The sequence below is a fragment of the Panthera pardus genome, unplaced genomic scaffold, assembly GCF_024362965.1.
Source record: "Panthera pardus isolate Hobbes unplaced genomic scaffold, ASM2436296v1 HiC_scaffold_6, whole genome shotgun sequence".
Taxonomy (NCBI): Eukaryota; Metazoa; Chordata; class Mammalia; order Carnivora; family Felidae; genus Panthera; species Panthera pardus.
The window spans coordinates 125,905,172-125,929,580 of NW_026526991.1; the positions used below are offsets into that span (position 1 = coordinate 125,905,172).

Sequence of the window (24,409 nt, forward strand, 5' to 3'; positions counted from 1 at the left end):
ATGATCACTTTTTTCTTTTTTCTCAGGTGGATTAAAGCTGACAGTAAAGTAGATTCTGAGAGTAGTGCAAATCATTTCTCTCTGGTTAAAATACACTGCCAAAAGCCATCTCTTTAATCTAAGAAAAAGATTAAAAATGCATGTTGATATATCCTCCCTATCGGACAACTTCCACTGTTACAATGAAAAATCTGTCCCCACCCCTCCCTCCCCCCCCCCCCACCTCCTCGGTTGCCTTTGAAGACTCTGACAAGTAGATTTCAAAAACAGGGATTTAAAAATCTGCTTGTTTTACCGGTGAAGGACATTTGCATTTTTTCATTTAAAGGAATTAGTTTGTTCCCCTGGCTCGTTCCTCTTGGGTACTTTATGTTCTAATACACAGAAAGCGTGATCGTCTTTGAGCCACAGAAATATCTTGTGTTTCGTAAACCTCAACTTTCCAAAAGAGTTATGCATGATGTTCCCATCTGAAGGTGCTGTTTGCTTAGTTTAAATGCCTTGGTCGGAGTCACTGTCATGATGTCTATGATCAAAAATGCTTAGCCCATTCATCAGGAATAATGACTAATTCTATTTGGCCTTTCTAATATGTTAGATAACCGATAATGGGGTTTCAACGAATTTACTTCTATTGAACGATATATATTTATCAAAGAGGAATTGGTAGCTGGGGTTTGGAGTTTTGGGGGTTTTTTGTTTTTGTTTTTGTTTGTAACAAATAGCATAATGAGGAATCAACCAAAAGATTAATGTATAAACAGCAGTGCACATCAACTAAGAGTTTTAAAAAGGCTTTATTTACACAAAACATCGGGGGTGGGTACCTTTTGAAGAGTAGGCTCGAGTCAGAATGCCATTTCTAATAGATCTGACCTTTTCTTCAGATAACTAAGCATCATTTTCTCTGTTTAGGCCCAAGGAAAAACAAATAAAAGGTAAGGGAAATAAAGGGAATATATATATACGGCAAACATTTCTCTTTTTTTGCATATATATTATCAATTAAACTGTGGCCTTTGTTATTATAAATGTAATGATTCATTAAACTATATTATGTAATATATTTTGACTTTTACCATTGAATTTTTATAATTCAGTATTATGTTACGTGTTCATGCCCCCTTATACAGATGTTTAAACTAACAAAGCTTTACAGCAAAAATGGATACCAGGAAGCCACAGGCAACAAAACTGATTTATTACCAGTCAATATAGATAGGTAGACAACTTCTACAATATATAATAAATATAATCAAGCTTCGACAATATTTTTATCATTGTGAATTGGTGATTGTATTACAGTGTCCTTTGGGGGGGGAAAAGCCTCAAACTTTAACTTCCCTTGCTGCAGAAGCTATTTTCAAGTGCCATATTATTCATTAAGCATTAATTAAAGAACAGCAGGATAATTAGTAGGATCATCAATATTACAAGAAACATTAGATTGCTCCAGAAGGGGGTAATTTAACTAGAAACACTTTAAATTTCCTCAAGTAGTGCAGCTGATAGATTAAGAAAACAAAACAAACCAAAACTTTGCTAGAGGGGATACAGAATGTAAATCACTGTTTGGAAATAGGTGCTTCTGTATTTATTTTGTTAAAGGCAGAACAAGAGGGCTCCGTTAGGTCAGTAACTTCCTAAAGGTACCGATGTACCAGCTGGTTTCTGAGAAGGCAAAATTTCTAATTCTCATAAATAGGAAATGATCCGTCATTCATCCTACATAGCCCTGATTAATATCTCACTGTGGGTTTGAAATCACTGAAAAATGTTCTCTGCAAGCTTTCTACTCAAGGTGTGAGTCTGTAAACAACCATCCTACTTGAAAGTTAGCCATTGCTTAGGGTTCTCTATTAGTATCTTATCAAGTGCATTCTCAGTGATCCCTCTAAGCAACATTTTAGGAACAATGTTGGTAAGTATATGAGAGTAGCCGTGACCTCCATACTTCATCAGCCGATGCTTCGTATGTATGTCGTGTGCCATCAGAATTCGATCTTCGTAACCTTCATCCACCAGAAGACGCACTCTGTGAAAAATGTCAACTCATTATATGGCATTTGTCTCACATTTAAAATGATCAGGGTGCTTTCAACTTTTTACTCATAAATCTTTGTGCTTGCTGTAGAGATACTGCCTTCTTCTATGGCATGTGTACTGGGAGACCCTTAATAAAGATTGCGTGGTGATGATAAAGGTAATATTGCATCGTAGTAGGAACATGATCCTTATTCCATGCACACAGAAACTTCCAGCCTGTGATATTTATGACAGTGCCTACAATACGGCATTAAAAATAGTTCTAATAGGATGTGCCAGTCTGAGTGAATGGCTGCTTGGGCATTTCACGAAATAACTTCGTTCTAGGTTTGTATCCAGCTCTCCACTCTACAATACCTCCCTCGGTGGTCGCGTTTTCCAGACGTCACTCTCCTCCCACCCCGTGTCTCTCTCTCTCTCTCTCTCTCTTATTTTCTAGCAAATAAAATCAATGGCAATTTCTGATTAAAACAGAGAAGCAAAAGGAACCTTCGCAAAGGTAAAACATTCTGAGAGTCAGATCAGTTGATTTGAAAGGAAGGGGCATATGATAAGCGAAATGGTCATTTTCAAAAGATCAGGAAGGGTACTTCTGTATTTTGAGCATCTGTTCCTTTGAAGTCTACGAGAATTCTGACTTAGTAGTAGTAGTCTTGGAGCACTGTATTAAATCAACCAGTACAAATTTACTCTGTCTTCCTTCTATCTCAACAAGATTGCTGTAAATACCAAGCCGTTCCTTTAAATTTATAGCCAGTTGACTGGAGAAGGGCTTTCCAACTACTGTCTAAACATCTAATCCTCTTTGCTTTGTTAAATGCTGTAATCTATAGCGTGAGTCACCTCCTGACAGCCACCATCTGTGTGTGTCTGGACTCTGGGCAGTGTCTGTCATGACTTCCACGGGATTCTACTGGCAGAAGGTGCAAAGTGGAGACAATGGCTCTTCCCTGGCATTCTCTTCATGGTCATGTCAGTCTCTGGATTCCCAAATGAATCTAGATGGTCAGACAGCACCTTCCTCCAAGGGCTAATTATTCAAAAGATATCCTTTTTGTGTCTGTGACATTTCTTGGCATCCTGGCGCGTGAGTCATATTTAGTAACTACTAAAAGTAAGCAAAATTGGGCCACTGCACAGAAACCTCAGACACAGAGCTCTGCCCTCTGAGAACATACATTTTAAAATAAAATAATAATGGAAGGTGAGACATTGTGTTCCTAGGTCGTGCCTAACAAGAGCCACGTCGAGCATTTTTGTCTAGAAATCTGTATTCGTGTCATTCATACGCATGTCCTGTAAGTACTTGGATGCTGTTTGAGCCACCATGGATATTTACCTCGTAAATCTGTACAATGTCCAAAAGCTCTGACCTGGAGTTACTTTTGGAACTCTCTTTGAGGCAATTCCCTAGAAAGTTCTAGGGTCATTTATGAGAAGAGAGAAAGACTTGACAGAATGCATGCCCACGCTGAAACTGAGTGTGGCAACCCTTAATCCACAACTGAGAAGGAGTGTCACGTTATGGGAAATTTTAGGGTATGCCTTCCTCCTTATCGTCTCTGAGCATTTCCCAGAAGTTTTTGTCTCTTTCCCTTGTCTGAGGAAAAAAAAGCGATATCGTATTACGTCAGAGGCATATCGTATGGAACAGCGGATTCTTGTTGTTGTTCCTGCAACACTGCTACTCAATTGTGAAGGAGTAAGGAAAGAGTATAATGGCTAAGACACTCGCTTAAAACTGAGAATCCTTAGAACTGATTTAAGTCAAGAACGTAGAGACTAGTTACCTCACGACAAAGACACTGCTATGACTCTACAAAACAGTTCTCTCCTGACTATCAAATCAAGATATGACTTGGCCAGTCTTAAAATAAAAGCTCCTCTCTCATGCTGTGCCATTGTGTGGAAGAACAGTAGTTCCGAGACGCTGCCAGAAGGAAGGAACCACTGTAGATGAGAAGACAAAAATGACAGTAATTATAGAAATACAAATGAGTTAGTGTTTTGCAAACAAATATTAGAGAGAGACTACAAAGTGTGAAAAGGCAGAGATATAATAAGATTTGAGAAATGGAGCGTAAGATTGAAAACAGGTGTCAGACACAGAATTTCTGGTGCTGAAAACCAGAGGTAGGCAGAAGCGTGCTTCTATGTTCTTGCAGTTCAGAGATGTAAGATGACTAAGGCTCAGAAAGGGACTGCCAATGGATGATGAAAATCAAGTGCCCAAGAGATGGCAGACCAGGGGGGTGCTGGAACACACCCCCTGCCTAAAGGTCATTCGGTAATTACCGTGAATTGTGCTTGAGCCAAGTGACCTTATGCATGATTTTAATTTAGGGAAGATAAAGCTTGCATACATATACATGAACACGCATATATCGCATATATATTTTGATGTATTTCCAGACATCTAGAATGTTTACATTTGGCTCAATGAAAGCTGGCCAAAATTAAATTCTTGTTCTTGAATTAATAGCCAGAAGTTATCAAGGAGGAATGTGAGGAGAGGTGCTGGTCATCCTCCCCCCATATATCCTTCAGACCCCCTCTGCCGATCCCCTCTCTCTTAGTCAAGGTCTGGGAGCCGCATGGGTGGCATAGGGTTGCTTCAGAAGATATAAAAGATGCAGCTCACTGCCACAAAGGGGCTTAGGAAAAGGAAGTGGGTCTTAGAAGCAAACTTCCCATTTCCAAGATGAATCATAAAACGTATGTTGAGGGCATTCATCAGGAAACAGGGTTTGGAGATCATGAAAGATGAGAAAGCCCTACCCTACTCCCCCACTTTAAACTCCAAAGAATATTCACCTCGAAGCCTGGCCCAGGCTCGTAGGGCCCTGGGGTAACTTGTCTGCCTGTACTGAATGGTGCTCCTAAGAAAGTTAGGTAAAATCCTGATGCAAAATTAACAACAACAAAAACGGAACAATAAATTGGTGTATTAAAGAACTGATTTCAGTGGTTTAAAAAAATTTGTTTTAAGTCCTAGCTTCATTGGTCAGGTCAGTTTGCTCCTGTACAGCTGAGCATCTCCATATTTACATAGCAAGCGTTACATGGATCAGCTAGCTCTCCCTGATGATATTGAACTTGAAGCCTATTTTACTGTTAATGAGGTCATGCAGGAGGAGTACCCATATGCAGGGACGGGCAGAAGGCACACAGGTGTAAAGGTTGGCCACCCACGCTAAGAGCTGAGGGCTGTCCCCGACCGTGGCCACAGATCTTCCCCTCAATTCCAGTGTAGGGGTATGTCCTACCATTGCTGCTTTAGCCTCCGTTTCTGGACATCACTTCTGTAGGTCTGGTGTCTTTACTCGTAGCCCACACAGTTTTCTACACCCTTAACCACATTCTGGCCCGTCTCCGTCCCAGAAGACTACTTCCTCTCTAAAAATCCCAATCTTCACTCTCCCACCCCGACCACGAGTCACATTTCTCTTTTTCCCTCACCGTCTTCTGGGTACATTCCCCCCTCACTCAAGCTTCTGATTGGTTGCCGCTGCTATGTTATTCCCACCTCTTCTTACTTTTCTCTATACCTTCTTCTGTTCGTCTTGGACCTCAGGACCCTCACTCAACCCCACCCCAGATCCCCTGTCGACCACATTTTTCAGACAGAATCCCAACCCTCAGTCTCTCTAACTGTTCACGTTTTCTGCTTCTCCTCAAAGCTTCTTTGGTCTTATTATCAAAATACAAAACTTTTGGGGGGGGGGCGGAATAATCACCAAGTCATGTGCACTGGTGCCCATGTTCCATCGTGCAGACATGATCTTGAGCCTCACCGGGGTCTCACACACACTGTCCTATCAGTATCTGTCTCATACACTCAGTGTCCATTCCCAGCCTTCCTCCTCTTCTACAAGGTCCTGCCCTGAATCTGTTCCCTCCTTCGCAGAAGATAACCATGTTGACTTCACAGGGACCCTACAGAACACAGGTGGTCATATGTCCTCGGGTTCCCATTCTCACCACATCTATCTGCATTCACCCCATTACTCGCCTTACACCTTTCAACCAACTTTCTGGTTGCTTCCCAGCTGCCATCTGTTTGTCTCCTTGGAAAGCTTGCTCTATATCTCCTCTCTCCAGATTGTTTTAAGTTAGTGTCGATCGACTATTTTCATATTCTGCACCAGACATTCAGGAAAAAACTCTTCATGCTTTATTTCATATAAATTCCATAACCCTATAGAAGAGGTACTTCTTCCTGCGATTTGTTCTCTTTGTGTCTCTGCTTTTGCTCTCAGCCACATAAACATTGCTTAACCCTTCGTTAGTTTGAGAGAGAGAGAGAAAGAGTGAATGGGGAAAAAGGGCAGAGGGAGAGAGAGAAAGTCTCTTAAGCAGGCTCCACACTCAGAGTAGAGCCCAGCCATGATCCTGGGATCATGACCTGAGCCGAAATCAAGAGTCGGATGTTCAACTGACTGAGCCACCCAGGTGCCCCAAACATTGCTGGACCCTTGACAAAACCTTCCCTTGATCCTATCTTGTCTTCTCACTTTGACCCTATGCCCCTGCTTCCCCTGACCACCAAGCTTCTTGAAAGAGTAACCCCACCTTCTCTCTCCTCTTCCTTACCCCCTATTCATTCTTCAAGGCTTTTCAACGGAGACCTCACTGACTGCACAGTGAGAATCTCCAGCCTTTACCTCACTGATGCCTGCCACCTGTCAGTTGCCCAAGCCCTTCTGCTCCAAACAGTCTCCTGCACCTACTTGCACAACAACATATTTCCCTGATTCTCTTCTCACTTTGAAAACTTTTCGATCTGTCCTTGAGTGACTCTTCCTGAGTCCATTCCTTAAATATCAGTGTTCCCCAGAGTTCTGTCCTCATTCTCTCCTCTGAGTGATCTCATTCATTCCCACGCTGCCAACCATGACATACAAACCAAAGATGCCTAGATTTATGTCTGAGTCCAGATCTCTGCCCTGAGCCTCACAGCCTTATCCACAGCCCCGCTGGATAGCTACTCTTAGATTATTCCCAAACCAAAGTCATCCTTGTCAATCCCAAATCTGTTTCTCCTCCCAGATTCCCTAACTTGGTGCATCCAATGTTCACATCATTGTGTAACCAGGACAAACCAGGTAACCATCCATCCATCCTTGACTCCAGAAACTTTCCACTTGGTTACAGAGAATGACTCGGACAATTTGTTGCTTCGACAATTTTGAGGGGTCAAATTCTATATGATGTTTGGTCTTTAGACATTCTACTTACAGCATTTAAGTTTCAGTCATCTCCATAGTGAATCTTTTTGATAAAGCATTTCACACACACGTTGTAGGAGGTTAGGACTTCAATGTGGTCAACATGGGAAAGAAACCACTTACTTCATTAGGGATAGAAAGATGAAAGCATCTTTGTTCTCTTTTTGTCATGGCAGGGGTTAAGTATTATCTGTTTCTTGTCAGCTGCCCATCTGCACTGAACTCCTAAGGCTCTGCTAAGCTTTTGCCTACTTAGGATGACTCATTTGCTTCTTGAAATAATATATAGAGATTTCTCTCCCCAAAACAGCATTGATACATTTTTTTCTGCAAGTCTCTGCTTCTGCCTGCTCACTGTTTTCCGAATCTTTGCTAATACCTACCCAGATATGAATCAAAAAGGACTGGTAAAAGGGAACACTATCAGGGATTTCATCATATTTACCTCCTAATTCTTTTATTATCATTGGGCATGTCGATATCCAGGTTGAATTGGTAATGAAGGAGTTCAGTCCCAAAGAGATCATATTCCAAGTAACAGCCAAGTTGAGCAAACTCCAGGAGTTCCTTTTTATCAAGTATAGTCCTAGAGACAATAAGATGGACACAGTGTAATTATCAAGAGCATATTTTCCACATATACAGATTAAAAGTTTTAAGTACACCATGTACTGGAACATAATTAAAATAACAGAAGTTTGAGTCCGCTCTTAGGATGTGACTGTAAAATAGTAAGTTCAACTTGTTACCAGAAATAAGGGAATTTACCATATCTAAAAGGGAGTTTCCCTTCTAAAGTGCTTGGGAACTATAGACATTTTAATTATGTTGCCATTACTCAAAAACAATCTTGCAATTCTCCTTCAGAACTGTCTTCAGGATATGTTCCGTATTCTTTTGGAAATCCTTCATAGCAGCGGAACAGCTGTGAGCTCTGGAAACTATCGAAGGGAACTTGGCATCAGCCTGGTGAACTAGGTGAGTAATACTAATCTGCGTAAAACATGAAGCTAAGGTAAGGAGATTTTCTTATGAAGATCATAAGGTGGTTCCAAAATTAATTCCAAGGCCTTTGTGAATGTCATTGCTTCTTTTTAAAAAGGGGGGCAAAATTCCTACAGATATTTATTTGTGTTCTGGTGTACCTATTTTTAAATAGAATTTATTATTTTGTGATAATCTTTATGGATATCTTCTCATTTCTTTAGCGATCATAGTAAGAATAACACTATCTTATGATGTAAGACTGTGTAAATGAATGGGAAAGGAGAGGTATGTGAGATAAACACAGGCTACAGACAGGGGAGCAGAGTCCAGAGCAAGAGTAGATTATCTCGAGAAATTTAGATTATAATAAGTAAAAAGGGACGCATTAGGTCAACCCCCAAAATACCATGGTAGAGATTCAAACACATGGAAAAATAGGAAGGAAGGAAGGAAGGAAGGAAGGAAGGAAGGAAGGAAGGAAGGAAGGAAGGAAGGAAAGAAGGAAGGAAGGAAGGGAGGGAGGGAGGGAGGGAGGGAGGGAGGAGGGAAGGGAGGGAAGGGAGGAAGGATTGATTCTTCAGGAGACAATATAGAAAAAATGTGAGGGGAAAAGTGCACCCCATTAGACATTGTGTGAAGGGTGGTAAGGGTGTAGATTATGGAAGTGATTGAGATCCCAAATTGGCCTGGTGCAGAGTGGGATTTATCAGATGATCATTGTCTTACTAGGCTTTTCTCCACTGATATTCTATTACCTTGGCTATTCCAGGATGCAAGGATTAAAGCACTATCATATGTCTATAAATCTGCTTCTAAGAGGTCACAAGTATTTTTAAGGCCTTTCTTCCAAACCATGGGAGGACCAATTAAGCCTCTGTGTGTCATGAGTGCAAGAGTTTTCTGCTGTCTTGGGATGCTCCCTAGGAGCTGACTATTGACTTTCACTTTGAGCAGTCATATTGTAGCTGCTTCCTTTTTATTCTATTCAACAATTCAGCATAACTTAGAGTTCACGATGTTGTTTTAGGCAGGGAGGCTAAAATATCTTTCTTTTATACTATAAGATGTGCATTAGTTCCGTGCTGTCTTCTAATACTATTCCTTTTCCATCTTCTTACCCCGGGGACCATCTTTTGCTTCCAAAATTACTTGCCTAAAAGAATATGTGTTTTTCTATAGTAGACACATTCTGTTTTCCCCCAAAGAACCATGCTTAAAAACAAAATATGCACAATTAAAATAACATAAGAAGGAAAAGATAAGTTTAGTGTGTTTCTTTTGAGTCAGTTCCTTCAGTGTGTTAATTACTGGGTAGGTGGGCGGTGGGGGGAGACAAACCAGGGATGTAGGGGCCAGTAACACGTTGGATCAGACTCTTTTCTGCTTCTAATGTCTTTATTCTTTCTGTGGCCTAATGTCTTTAGACTAAGTTTTCTAGACTTTGAATGACATACCAAGATAGATATTCAATGAGAAGCCTGTAGTAAATGAAAAGCCGTAGGAAACTTTTTCATCTTAGTTCCAACTGAAAATGAAAAAATAAAATTGCTTATCATCATAATAGCTAAAAATTATAAGAACTTACCATGTGTCTGGCATCGTGCTAAAGCACTTTATATTTGTTACCCCATTTCATATTCTCCGTAATCCCACTGGTCTCAATTTTACAGATGAGGAAACTGGGATGTGAGAGATTAGAGGCTTATTCAAGGTGATGTGTTGAAATATAAATTCATTTCAGTGCTAGAATCACCTATCTTCATCCTCAATCTATATGACTTCTGCTAAACATTTTGTGCTCAAAGGACGTTTTCCAGAATTACACTGACTGTAGCACACAAAGGGTTTTTTAAATCTTTATTTTGAAATTTAATTCCCTCCCACAAAATGCACTCGAAAAATGGGGAATATGGGGCACCTGGGTGGCTCAGTCGGTTAAGCATGTGACTCTCAATTTCTGGCTCAGGTCATGAGCTCATGGTTTGTGATATGGGGCCCCATTTTGGGCTTGAGCTAACAGCATAGAACCTGCTTGGGATTCTCTGTCTCCCTCTCTCTCTCTGCCCCTCCCCTACTCTCACACACTCTCTCTGCCTCTCAAAAATAAGTAAATAAACTTTAAAAAAAAAAAGAAAGGAAAAAATGGAGAATTTCCGTCAAAGGGTAGTGTGGGGGCTGGTCCATGATAAACCTGAAAAGTAAGAAAGGATTACTTTGAAGAGTTCTTTGTTTGCTAGCTCAAAGGGTAGATATATACAGTAGGCAGTATTTGACCATTATAGTTCTATTAGACAATTTCATTGACATGGTCAAAGAAGGAGAAGGAACTATATTAATTATGACCATTGCTTACTTTCTTACCAGGAGCCTGACATTGCCCTGAGCCTCTTACAAATATTAAGGGGCACATATTTAGAGTCTCCTATGCCAGGCTGGACTCCTGAAGTCCAGAACTGCATGTCTAATGGCCCATTTGCCATCCTCACTGAGATGTCTAATAGATAGCAGACTAAACCCCTCCTCGACCACCATAAACCAGCTGTCCCAACACCCTTCCCTCTCTCTTCTGACAGCAACTCTATCCATTCATTTGCTCAGGCCAAGAACCTTGCTATCGTCCTTGACAGGCTTCATCTCACACTACACATCTAGACTGCCGGGACAGCTTTTTGGTTCAACTTTCAAAATGTGCCCGGAATCTGGACGTGTCACCAACTCTCCCTCTACCCTCCTGGTCCAAATCACCACCATCTCTTTTGCAGCTGCTCTCTTTGCTTTTCTGCCTTTGGTCTAGTACTTTCTATTCACATGTAGCAACCAAAGTGCTATCACCACAACTAAGTCAGACCAGGTCTCTCAAGTGCTCACAACTCACCAGTGGCTTCCCATGTCCCTCAGAGACAAAGCCAAGGCCTCGCAGTGGCCCATGAGGCCATGATTGATCTCTTTGATGTGGTCTTGTAACCGCCTCATCTAAGAGAGGAATGGGGAAGGTAGGAATCCGTTTCTCCAGATGTCAATTACATATAGGTGCTACCTACATTATAAATGTTATCTGAAGAACGTTGCTTTGGGTGAAGATATGTTTCCAGAGGAAGGCTAACAGGTTTAGTAAGATTCATCTACACATGTAAGTTTCAGAAGTAAATCCGTGGGAATTATTCTGTAGGACAGCACATAGAAAGGAGTATGATTAAGGGGCAAATGGTCCTCCTATAAAATACTCTTAATAATCTCATAGTCACATGGAGAGAAGATTTCTTCAGAAGAGGAACAAAAGCTGATATTTTGGACATTAGGAAAATGCAGTTAAAAACGAAGCTGAAAAATGTGCTCTCATGAAAATGTCAGGAGATAGATAGATGAAATCATACATCATATATCACGTATTATGTATTACATATTATTATTTTTACAGACATTTGGTAATATAACACCCTCTGGATAACTGAACATTAGGGTGAAGGTGACTAAGAAATGAATTCACCTTAATTCTCCTTACTGTTGCCCAAAATCTACGGGGAGAAAATAGTGTCAGTGATCATGCACAATGTTCAAGGAAAATCCTGAAAAAAATCCCAGAATTTGGTATAAGCTATTAATGGGGGATAGTAGGTAAACCAAGACAGTCAACACATAATAATCATCAGGTATTTAAAACAGCCCTATCTCATTTAATCCTTACAAAAACTGTATGAAGAAGGTCTGATCATCCCCATTTCATAGACAGGGAAACTTGAGACTCAGAAAAGTTAAGGAACTCAACTTCCAGACTGAGGGACTGAGAATAAACCTAGACTGTGTTTGTCTCCAAATCCATGTTCTTAGGCCATGTAGCCCCTTCTGTGTTGGGAGAAGCACCCACATCCATCCACTCGCCGGCGCTGAGACTCAACTATGGCGAAGTGCACCCCATCACAAACTAGTAACCCTGCACCATGAATGTCTAACAAGGTGACTTAGCCACATTCAACTGACATTCCGTTGGATGACTTCCAGGGACTGTCAAGGTGCTACTGAAGTCACATTTATGCAAGTGACTTTTTTTTTTTTTCACTTGGAGAAAGGATTGACCCCAAATGTCAGAATGGTACCTTGGGAAAATGTACTCTGCTTGACGTCTTTCAGATGAGGATTAAAGAGGTCCTGGTCCTCCCGGTCGTCAGGGATCTCGTAGGGCTTCTCATACAAGGTGTCAACTCTAATTCTGCTCATTCCATATTCTAGATCCATGAAAATGATATTCTTTCTTATTCCAATCTTCCCCAGCCTTTAAGGTAATTATTTTTCACCTCTTGCCCTAAGCAGTCAGTGGGGTGATTTTGAGATACAGAAGGGCTCCCGCATTTCACACTGGAGAAAGTTCCTTGTTCAAGGTGGATGAAGTGGTTACAATGTCGTTGTAAAATATCCTGGGATTTCCCAGGAAGAAGCTGAAATTTTTGTATCAAGTATTTGTTCCTGTCATTCATATTATATATACTCTTTCTCCTGTTGCATGTTTTATGTTTATGCTCCCTAACTAATAAACAAATTCTCTCTATATCAGGAACAGGCATAAATTTATGACAGACATATTGCCATCAGCCACAAAGTGGTACCTGAAGCGATTTGGCTATCTTCAGTTTCAGAATATGGTTATCATTCACTAGTGTTTTAAGGCTGGTACTAAATCGGATGACAGTTGATTCTGTTTGTCAAACTTCTTTATACTCTAGATCTTATCCGAGTGCTGAGGGGTTTAGTTTAATGTCAAAATGCATTCTGAGTGGGAGCAAGGAAGTCTGTGTGAAGTGATAGTTTAGACAAGGGTCGAAAGAACCAAGCAGCAAAGAATATGATTCGTGGGTGTGATCAAGATGATAACAGTATCTAACATTTGTCTTGGGCTTTCCAGTTTCAAAGAACTCTCAAATGCCTTCTTTCATTTCATACATTCAAGCACACCTTCATGAATTAATTCAGCAAGCATCTACTATCTTGTACCATCACCTACCTTGTGCTAGCCTCCGCTGGGAATACAGATATGAGGGAGATATTTAAGCTGCTGTCTTAACGAATGTAAAGCCAAAGGGAAGGAGATAGGAATTTAGACTAATAATTACAATTAAATGTGTTGAAAGGTTTTTTTTAGTACAAATGAATACAAAGTGTTGTGAAAGAAAAATGAAAAGAATAACTCATTTGGGTGGAGTCTATTGAATAGAAGATGATTCAGATAAAGGTTGGTGGGGTTCAGGTGTTGCCGGATGGATGATAATGAAGTACACCTGTTGAGAGGCACGAGAAGAAAAAAGAAAAAGAATCTTGCTGTTCCTGATGATAAAGCTGTAATTATCAGAGCCAAAGTGCATGACGGGAGGGCTTGGGTGGTGCAGTTGGTTAAGAATCCAGCTCTTGATTTCAGCTCAGGTCATGAGCTCATGGTTCCTTAGTTTAAGCCCCACATAGGGCTCTGCACTGACAGCACGGAGCCTGCTTGGGATTCCCTCGCTCTCCTCCTGTCTCTGCTCCTCCCCTGCTCACACATGTGCTCTCGCTCTCTTTCTCTCGCTCTTTCTCTCGCTCTCAAAAATAAATAAATAAACTTAAAAAAAAATAATAAAGTCCATGAGGGAAGAGGCAACCATCCATCTATCCATCCAGCCACCCATCCATCCACCAATAAGAAATTATTACTTTTGGGGCATCTGGGTGGCTCAGTCGGTTAGGTGTCCGACTTTGGCTCAGGTCATGATCTCATGGTTCGTGGGTTCAAGCCCTGCATCAGGCTTTGTGCTGATGACTCAGAGCCTGGAGCCAGCTTCAGATACTGTCTCCCTCTTTCTCTGTCCTTCCCCCTCACACACACACACACACACACACACACACACATACACACACACACACTCTTGCTCGCTCTCTGTCTCTCTCAAAAATAAATATTAAAAAAAAAAGAAATTATTACTTAAAAAATTTAAAGTTTATTTATTTATTTTGAGAGAGAGAGCCCAAGTGGGGGAGATGAGAGAGAAGGACAGACAGAATCCCAAGCAGGCTCTGCGCTGCCAGGGCAGAGCTCCACATGGGGCTCGGACTTAACAGACCTTGAGATCATGACCTGAGCCAAGGTCAACTCAGGCGCTTAACTGACTGCCCCACCCAGGCACCCCAAGAAACTACTGATCATCAACTTACAGGATGAGATATTAGTTGGCTAAACAAAGACAGCACACTGTCCCATCCTTCAAGAAGTTCAGTGTCTATTAGGAAAAAAGAGACATGCAAACGATTGTTTTCCAGACCTACCAAGTCATAATAAAAGTACTGCTAGGAACGGGGCTGGCACAGAGAAGGAGATAACCAACCCTTCTTGGCTCCTTCAGGAAAAGCTTTCTTAAGAAGAAAACCTCTGTTGAACTTACTGTGTTTGCAAACAGACTCTGCCGAGTAGATAAGGGAGAATGGAGTATTCATAGCAAAGGGACTAGCTTGTGTGAGAAGCATGTAAGAATGATCAGCACGGGGCACTCAGGGTCACAGTCGGGGTGGCCTTGGTCCAAATTTGGTGTGTGTACTGGAGTTTATGGGAGATGAGGTGAAAGGATGGGTAGAGGCCAGATGACCAAGATATCTGGATTTTGTACTGAAGGCGAAGGGGTCACTAAAGAGCTGTGACTCAGGGTGGAATGTAATCCAGTTTGCACTGGAAGGATCAAAATTGGTGGCCACGTGGGTGAGGCGAAGGGAATGATTCCTGTTTGAAGATGATTACAGTAGTTCAGAGGGCAGATGAGGGCCTGAATTAAGTCAACAAGGAAGGAATGCATAGGAGGGGTTGTATTCGGAGATCTTCGTAAAGTAGACAGGTTTCATCATGTGGGGGTGCAGGGAAGGGAGGAATTTAACACCTGGGTGAATAATGCTGTGTTCGACCAGAATAGGGCACACAGCAGGAAGAGGAAGCCACGAGTCACTGTCCCCATAGTGACAGCGGTGGAGAAGGAGAATCGAGGGCCTGTCTTGGGCAGTCGATTAGATATTGGTGTCGTTAAATGACACCAAGAGCATGGGAGGAGCAGGTTCTGAAACTCACAATCAACTGGTGAAATCATTTTACTACATATTATCATTACTATATAGAAGAGGAAACTAAAGCTTGGATCTTTTGAGTGATCAAGTATCCCTACCCCAACTGCAGTTCACTTTCCATTACACTGCATTGTTGACCGTGTTGTAATCTGTCAGCCAGTCCCATCTGTGAATTCCTGGGCCTAGAGACTTAGTACCATGAGGGCAGCGCTAATTTGAGATCAGACCAGCTCACGGCCTGATTCCAAGAGAAACACAGAATACATTCAATGCTAAAAGTAATGAACTTGACCAAGTAATTTTTTAGAATTGGCACAGAAATACAATAATAAGTGGGTGTGTATACACAACTTATTTATGAAAAACAATGTTGGGGTGCCTAGGTGGCTCAGTCAGTTGAGCGTCCGACTTGGGCTCAGGTCGTGATCTCATGGTTCTTGAGTTCAAGCCCCGCGTCAGGCTCTGTGCTGACAGCTCGGAGCCTGGAGCCTGCTTCCGATTCTGTGTCTCCCTCTCTCTCTGCCCCTTCCCATTTGAACTGTGTCTCTCTCTCTCTCTCTCAAAAATAAATAAAAAATGTTTTAAAAGTTTTAAAAAACAATGTTGAATTTTAGTAACTGATTATTATAAAAATTAGTTATCACCAAAGTAATTCCCAAAATAACCTTTTAATCTCTGTCCCCACTGAATTCCTCAATTTAAAAACCAGTGGATATTTGTACAGATAATGTTATGTGGGATTCTTTATTATTTTATAAGAGTTTTTCAACAACTCCTTAAGAGAATTACTAAGCTCACTAAGCTCACTGAGAACTATCAATATAATAACTTATGTATGTTTAAATAGAATGTAATGTGTCGAAGAAATTAATATATAAATTACTATAATCTAATAAGTTCAATATTAATATAATTCTAAGACACTATTCATATATGTTCATATATTGCTAATGGCACTTGCACCTAATAAATCTGAGAAATTCTTAATTGATAATTTTCGTTTATTTTTAATGCCAAAATAGAAACTAAATAGAATAAGTTGTTTTTTTTTTTTAGCTCCAGTGTAGTTAACATACAGTGTTATATATACAATATACTATGTGCAATATAGTGTTTCAACAGTTCCATATGCTACTTAGTGCTCATCATGGTAAGTGTACTCTTAACCCCCTTCACCTGTTTCAACCCCTGCCCCTGACAGCCATGTTTGTTACCTAGTTAAGAGTCTGGTTTTTTGGTTTGTTTGCTATTCTTTTTTCCCCCAGTGTTTGTTTGTCTTGTGTCTTAAATCCCACATATGAGTGAAATCATATGGTATTTGTCGTTTTCTGACTGGCTTATTTCACTTGGCATTTTACTCTCTAGATCCATCCGTGTTGTTGCAAATGGGCAAGATTTCATCAATGGAAATGTATACACACACACACACACACACACACACACACACACACACCACTTCTTCTTTATCCATTGGACACTTGGGTGGCTTCTATAGCTTGGCTATTGTCCATACATAATGCTGCAATCAACATAGGGATGCAGCTATCCCTTTGAATTAGTGTTTTCGTATTCTTTGGGTAAATGCCCAGTAGGGTGGTTCTATTTTTAATTTGTTGAGGAACCTCCATACTGTCTTTCACAGTGGCTGGACCAGTTTGCATTGCCACCAACAATGCATGAGAGTTCCTTTTTCTCCAATCCTCGCCAACACTTGTTTCTGACTTTCTGTATTTTAGCCGTTCTGACAGTTGTGAGGTAATACCTCATTGTGGTTTTGATTTGCATTTCCCTGATGATGAGTGATGTTGAGCATCTTTTCACGTGCCTGTTATCCATCTGGATGACTTCTTTGGAGAAATACCTTTTCAGGTCTTGTGCCCATTTTTTAATTGCAGTGTTTTGTGTGTGTGTTAAGTTGTATAGGTTCTTTATAGATTTTGCATGTGAACTCTTTTTTACTGGATATTTCATTTGCAAATATCTTTTCCCATTCAGTAGGTTGTCTTTTAGTTTTGCTGGTTGTTACCTTTGCTGTGTAGGAGCTTTTTATTTTTATGTAGTCTCAATGCTTTATTTTTGCTTTTGTTCCCCTTGCCTCAGGAGACATATCTAGAAAGATGTTGCTATGATCAGTGTCAGAGAAATCACTGATGCTTGTGCTCTCTTCTGGGATTTTTATGGGTTTCACATCTCACATTTAATTCCTTGACCCACTTTGAGATTTTTATGTGTGCTGTAATGACCCAGTTTCATTCTTTTTCATGTAGCTGTCCAGTTTTCCCAGCATCATTTGTTTTTTTTCCCCATGGCGTACTCTTTTATCCTTTGTCAAAGATTAATTGACCACAAAATTTTAAGTTTATTTCTGGGCTTTCTGTTCTATTCCATTGATCTATGTGTGTATTTTTGTTCCAGTACCATGCTGTTTTGATTACTACAGCTTCGTAATATAACTTGAAGTCTGGAATTATGCTAGTTCCAGTTTTGTTTTTCTTTTTCAAGATTGCTTTGGCTATTTAGGGTTTTTTTGGTTTCATACAAATTTTAGAATTGTTTTTTCTAATTCTGTGTAAAATGCTGTTGTTATTTTTATAGGGATTGCACTAAATCTGTAGATTGCTTTAGGTAGTATGAACATTTTAACAATATTTGTTCTTCTAGTCCGTGAGCCTGGAATCTTCCATCTGTGTTGTCTCCAGCTTCTTCTATCAGAGTTTTATAATTTTCAGAGTATAGGTCTTTCACCTCTTTGGTTAAGTTTATTCCTAGGTTTTTTATTATTTTTGGTATAACTATAAATGGAATTGTTTTCTTAGTTTGTCTTTCTGCTGCTTCATTATTAGTGTATAGAAATGCTATGGATTTCTGTGTATTATTTTGTATCCTGCAACCTTATTGAATTAATTTATCAGTAGTTTTACCAGCCTTATGGTGGAGTCTTTAGGGGTTTCTAGATATAGTACTTTGTCATTTGCAAACAATGATAGTTTTACTTCTTCCTTACTTATTTGGATGCCTTTTATTTTTTTGTTGTTGTCTGATTGCTGTGGCTAGGACTTCTAGTACTATGCGGAATAGAAGTGGGGAGAGTGGACATTTTTGTCTTGTTTCTTACCTTAAGGGAAAAGCTCTCAGTTTTTCCCCAGTGAGTATGATGTTAGTATGATGTGGGGTTTTCGTATAAGACCTTTACTATGTTGAGGTATGTTCTCTCTCACCCTACTTTGTTGAGGGTTTTTTATCATAAATGGAGGTTGTGCTTTGTCAAATGCTTTTTTCTGCATCTGTTGAAATGATCATATGGTTTTTAACCTTTTTCTTCTTGATGTGATATATCAAACTGATTCATTTGGAAATATTGAACTAACCTTGCCTCCTGAGAATAAATCCCACGCTGATCATGGTGAATGATTTTTTAAAATATATTGCTGGACTTGGTTTTCTAATATTTTTCTGAGTATTTTTGCATCTATGTCATCAGAGATACTGACCTGTGGTTCTCTTTTTTTGTGGTATCTTTATTTGCCTTACGGTTAATGTAGGCCTCATAGAGTAGAATTTGGGAGTGTTCCTTCCTCTTCTATTTTTTTGGAATAGTTTGAGAAGAATAGGTTCTAACTTTGACTGTTTGGTTGAATTCACCTGTGAGTCCATCCAATCCTGAACTTTTGTTTGTTGGGAGTTTTTTGATTAATGATTCAGTTTCAATGCTGGTAATTGGTTGAAGTTTTCTGTTTCTTCCTGCTTGAGTTTTGGTAGGTTATATGTTTCTAGGAATTTACCCATTTCTTACAGGTTATCCAAAGTTTGGCATATGATTTTTCATAACATTCTCTTATAATCATTTATATTCTGTGGTGTTGGTTGTTATTTCTCTTCTGTCATTTCTGATTTTGCTTATTTGAGTTCTCTCTCTCTCTCTCTCTCTCTCTTTCTCTCTCTCTGATGAGTCTGGCTAGAGGTTAATCAATTTTGTTGACCTTTTCAAAGAACCAGCTCCTGGTTTCATTGATCTGTTCTGTGGTTTTGTTTTGTTTTTTTAGTTTCTATCCCATTCATCTCTGCTCTTATCTGTATTATCCTTCCTTCTGCTGGTTTCAGGTTTTTTTGTTCTTTTTCTAGATCCTTTAGCTTTAAGGTTAGGTTGTGTATTTGAGATTTTTCTTGCTTTTGGGGGTAGGCAGTAGTGCTATAAATGTCCCGCTTAGAACAGCTTTTTCTGCATTTCAAAGATTTTGGCCCATTATGTCTTCATTTTCATTTTCCTTTTGTTTCCATGTGATTTTTGATTCCTTTGATTTCTTGGTTGACCCATCCTTTGTTTAGTAGCATGGGATTTAACATGCATATATTTGTGCGCTTTCCAGGTATTTTCTTGTGGTTGATCTAGTTTCATAGCATTGCAGTCCGAAAAGATGCATGGTATAACTTCAGTATTTTTTAATTTATTGAGACTTGTTTTGTGGCCCAATATGTGATCTCTTCTGGAGAATGTTCCATGTACACTTGAAAAGAATGTGCATTCTGCTGTTTTAGAATGGAATGCTATGTCCATATCTATTAGGCCCTTCTGGTCCAGTGTGTCATTCAAAACCACTGTTTTCTTATTGATTTTCTGTTTGGATGATCTGTCCATTGATGTAAGTGGGAGGTTAACATCCCCTACTATTATTGTATTCCTATTGATTATTTCCTTTATTTTTGTCAATAGCGGCTAAATATATTTGGGTGCTCCCAGGTGTAGTGCATGAGTACTTACATTTGATATATCTTCTTGTCAGGAAGGACAAAGATTGTCCTCTTTGCTATTATTCGGTGTTCTTCTTTGTCTCTTGTTGGAGTCTTTGTTTTAAAGTCCATTTTGTCCAATATAAGTATCACTACCCCAAGTTTCTTTTGACATGCATTTGCAAGATGTTTCTCCATTCCCTCACTTTGAATCTGCAGATTTCTTTAGGTCTAAAATGAGTCTCTTGCAGGCAGCATATAGATGGGTCTTGTTTTTTTGTTGTTGTTGTTTCTGTTTTATTTAATCCCTTCTGCCACCCTATGTCTTTTGATTAGAGCATTTAGTTCATTAAATACAAAGTAATTATTGATATATATATTTTTATTGCCATTTTGTTACTTGTTTTGTGGTTGTTTCTGTAGATTTTCTCTGATCCTTTCTTCTCTTGCTCTCTCTCACGGTTTGCTGTCTTTCCTTAGTGATATACTTGGATTCCTTTATCTTTATCTTTGCGTATCTATTACTGGTTTTTGATTTGTGGTTACTCTTAGGTTTGTTTATAACATCTTCAGCATATAGCAGTCTACATTAAGTTGATGGTTGCTTAAGTTTTAACCCATTTTTTTGTTCCTTTCCCTCTATCTCATGTTTTAGGGATATAGTATCATATTTTACATCCTTTTATTTTGTGAATCCCTTGACTGATTTTTACAGATGTACTTATTTTTACTGATTTTATGTTTCTCACTTTTCCTACTTTTGCTTATGGTCTTTCTTTTCTACTCAAAGAGTCCCCTTTAACATTTCTTGTAGGGCTGGATTAGTGGTCATAAACTCCTTACCTTTTGTTTGTCTGAGAAACTCTTTATCTCTCCTTCTATTCTGAATAATAGCTTTGCTAGATAGAGTATTCTTAGCTGCAGATTTTTCTCCTGTCAGCACTTTGAATACATCATGCCACTCCTTTCTGGATTGCAAAGTTTCTGTTGAAAAAACTGCTGATAGCCTTATGGGGTTTCCCTTATATGTAACTGTCTTTTTTGTTGTTGCTTTTAAGATTTTTTTTATCAGTACTTTTTACCATTTCAATTACTATGTGTCTCAGTGTGGACCTCCTCGTGTTGATTTTGTGAGGCATTTTCTGTGCCTCCTAGACCAGGATATCTGTTTCCCTCCCTAGGTTGGGGAAGTGTTCAGCTATTATTTCTTCAAATACATGTTCTGCCTCCTTTCCTCTCTCCTTCTTTTGGGACCCCTATTATGTAAATATTATTACGCTCGATGGAGTCACTGGGTTCCCTAAGTCTATTCTCATTTCGCAAAATTTTTTTCTCTTATCTGTTCATCTTGATTACTTTCCATTACTCTGTCTTCTAGGTCACTAATTCATTCCTCTGATTCCTATAGCCCGCTGTTTATTCCAACTAGTATATATTTTTAAATTTTATTTATTGTGTTCTTCATCTCTGATTCATTCTCTTTTATCTCTTTGTTAAGGATCTCGCTGAGGTCCGCCACTCTTTTCTAAGTCCAGCGAGTATCTTTATGATCATTACTTTAAATTCTCTATCAGGTATATTATTTATCTCCGTTTTGCTCAGATCTCTTGCTGTAGTGTTGTCCTGTCTTTTTCATTTGGAACATATTCCTCCGTCTCTTCCTTTTGTTTCACTCTCTGTATCTGTTTCTGTGTCTTGGGAAAGTCAACTATATCCCCTGTCCTTGAAAGTAACGGCCTTTTGAAAGGGCTTGTAGTGTCCCGTGTTGCCCGGAGCCCGGCGTTTCAGGAGGTGTCTCCTATATGCGTTGCATGTGCCCTGCTGTTGTGCCCTGGCTGCTCTCTCTCTCAGGTCAGCTGTCTGCAGAGGCTCTCTTTGCCTCTTGTGGGCAGTGTTTGGCCCCTGGCTGGCGTGAGGCATGCAGTTTTAACAAGGTGCACACCGGGAACCGTGGCTGCATGGACAGGGCACACTGTTTTAACAAAGTATGGCTCGGGCTTCTGCAGGGCCTCCCTTCAGGCCGCTGCCCCTGCTGCCGCTGATGCCAGGACCAAGGCCCCACAACATGTACCCGTCAGGAGACATGGTGTTGGCAAGGCTTGCAATGCTCTTCTGGGGGAGGAGACCCCAGCACTGGGACTAAAGCAAGCAGGACTGGGAAGAGCAGATCCACTGAAGAACAGGTGGGCATGGCTTGGTGTAAGCGAGTGAGGTGGCCAATGGCAGTGTCACGCTTGTTCCCACAGGTGGTTGTGTGTTTATTCTGGGCGGCGGGGTGGGAAATGGAACCTGACAGCCCCTTTGTTCCTGAAGGGGTCTTCCTGGTGATCCCTGCCCCTCTGACGTGCTCTGAGATGGGTAAATAGTGCTCCCTTCCCATTTGCTCCAGGCATTTTTCAAACTGCCACTTCCAGGCTCTATCTCGATGGGCTGCTTGTTGTGCTGTCTCTTTAAGGACAAGGAGTCAGCTTCCTATCTCCCTTTGGTTGTCCCAGAACTGAGTCCTCTGATTTTTAAAATTCCAGGCTTTAAATCCCTCTGGTTGTAAGAGCTTACAAAAGTTGGCCCCTCTTGATTTCAAAGTCAAGTGTTGCAGAGATTTTTGTCTTCCCTGTACAGGCTCTCCCCACCCTCCCCGACATCGTCGTTGTCTGTTTCTCTCCCCTCTCCACGCTGATGCCTCCCCCATCCCCTCAGGACAGCGAGTCCCTTTTGTTCCACACCATGCCTCCATCCTTCATACCCTCTCTGATGTGGTCTCTTCTCTACCTTTAAGGGTAGAGTTCGTTCTGGTAGTCTTTGGGTCATTTTCTGGGTTATTTATGCTGCTGTATTATCGAGTTGTATTTGTGGGACCAGGCAAGCCTCCTACTGACTAAGGCAGATTCTTAATGTGTGATCTAAACATTGCCTGAGGTTAGCAAGTATAATTTGTTATTTCAATTAAATATTTCCCAGAAACTTTGGTTTCACACAAACTCAAAACCGTCAATTATTAGGGTGCATTCACATGAACACACTTGTTTATTCCGTATATGAATTTTAAAGATCACTTATCTTTTTGTGTTTTAAGGCATTACTTTTATAGCACAGTCTTTTCAATGTTAGAAAACCACTGGGAATGAAAAGCAATAGAAAAACAGTTCAGATTGTTATGTATTAATTGTATTCCCCATCACCTACATCTGAACCAGCATCTTCCTCCTGCCTGGTTCCACACCATGCAGAGATATTAAATGACATCATAGAAGGAATGACGTCACACTTTCAATATTATGACTTAAGGGTAGGCTTACGCAAAAGGAACAGATGGCTGCAAGAGAGAAAAACCCTTGTTTAAATTAGACTAACACCAGAAGTTGGCTCTGAATTGCGAAATGTAATTAAAACTTTATTTTAAAATACATTTCACAGTTTATATACCCTAGGAAGAGCTTTTTACCATATGAACTTTCCAGCTGCCACCTAGCACAAAAGAGGTTGCATTTTCATGTAAGGCGGTCCACAGTTCAGGGAATGATGGTATTGAGAAAAGTAAAGATAAATCTCATAGACATGGCAATCCTATTTGTTAAAATGTCACATTTCATGGGAATGGTGTCAGAGTCATGAGAAATTACTTTAGAAAAAAAAATTACTGGTAGAAGCTTTGGGTGGGTATAATGTACTGGAGAGAATATCTGACCAATGCCTTCTTTGGCCCTGACGTGGGCTGATCTGCCCAAATGTCTGTAAAGAGTACAATTTGGGATACTCCACAAATACCAATTACCAGCATTACTTAATTGCATTTTATTTGGCATTACTCGTGTATATTAAGAAGTTCTACCATGGGGGAGGGGAAGGAAAAAAGAAAAAGTTAGAGAGGGAGAGAGCCAAACCATAAGAGACTCTCAGAAACTGAGAATAAACTGAGGGTTGACAGGGGGTGGGAGGGCGGGGAGGGTGGGTGATGGGCACTGAGGAGGGCACCTGTTGGGATGAGCCCTGGGTGTTGTATGGGGACTGATTTGACAATAAATTTCGTATTAAAAAAAAAAGAAGTTCTGCTACATTTCAATCTGTCAAACATTTGTCTGCACTTTGTTTTTTTCTTATTGAATAGGTCCTGCAATGAAAAGAAATCCATGGTAAACAATAACAGGGGAGGAATGCACATAATGCATTAAGGGTTAGAAGTAGTTTTTCTTAACCCCCTTTGACAGATGAGAAGGACTTGAAGGCTTCAGTGACTTTCTCAAGACCAAGCAAATAAGTGCTGTTGTCAGAACTAGAAATTAAGTCACATGATGCCCGTACCCCATTTCTCCATTGTCCCATGCATAGAATATAGAAGAAAATAGATACAC

General features: G+C 40.1%; 1 protein-coding gene across 4 annotated transcripts in view; it reads right to left on the minus strand.

The window, feature by feature from the left end:
* Positions 1-1,180: 1,180 nt before the first annotated feature.
* PTER (phosphotriesterase related) overlaps positions 1,181-24,409 on the minus strand; it is a 69,491-nt gene continuing 46,262 nt past the window's right edge. For all 4 annotated transcript variants that reach the window (XM_019460677.2, XM_019460675.2, XM_053894824.1 and 1 more), the window contains 2 exons: positions 7,720-7,860; positions 1,181-2,035 (listed from right to left, as the gene is read on the minus strand). In XM_019460677.2, the coding sequence (XP_019316222.2) occupies positions 1,825-2,035; positions 7,720-7,860 (352 nt within the window). In that variant the 3' untranslated portion in view covers positions 1,181-1,824. The remainder of the gene's footprint in view (positions 2,036-7,719; positions 7,861-24,409) is intronic.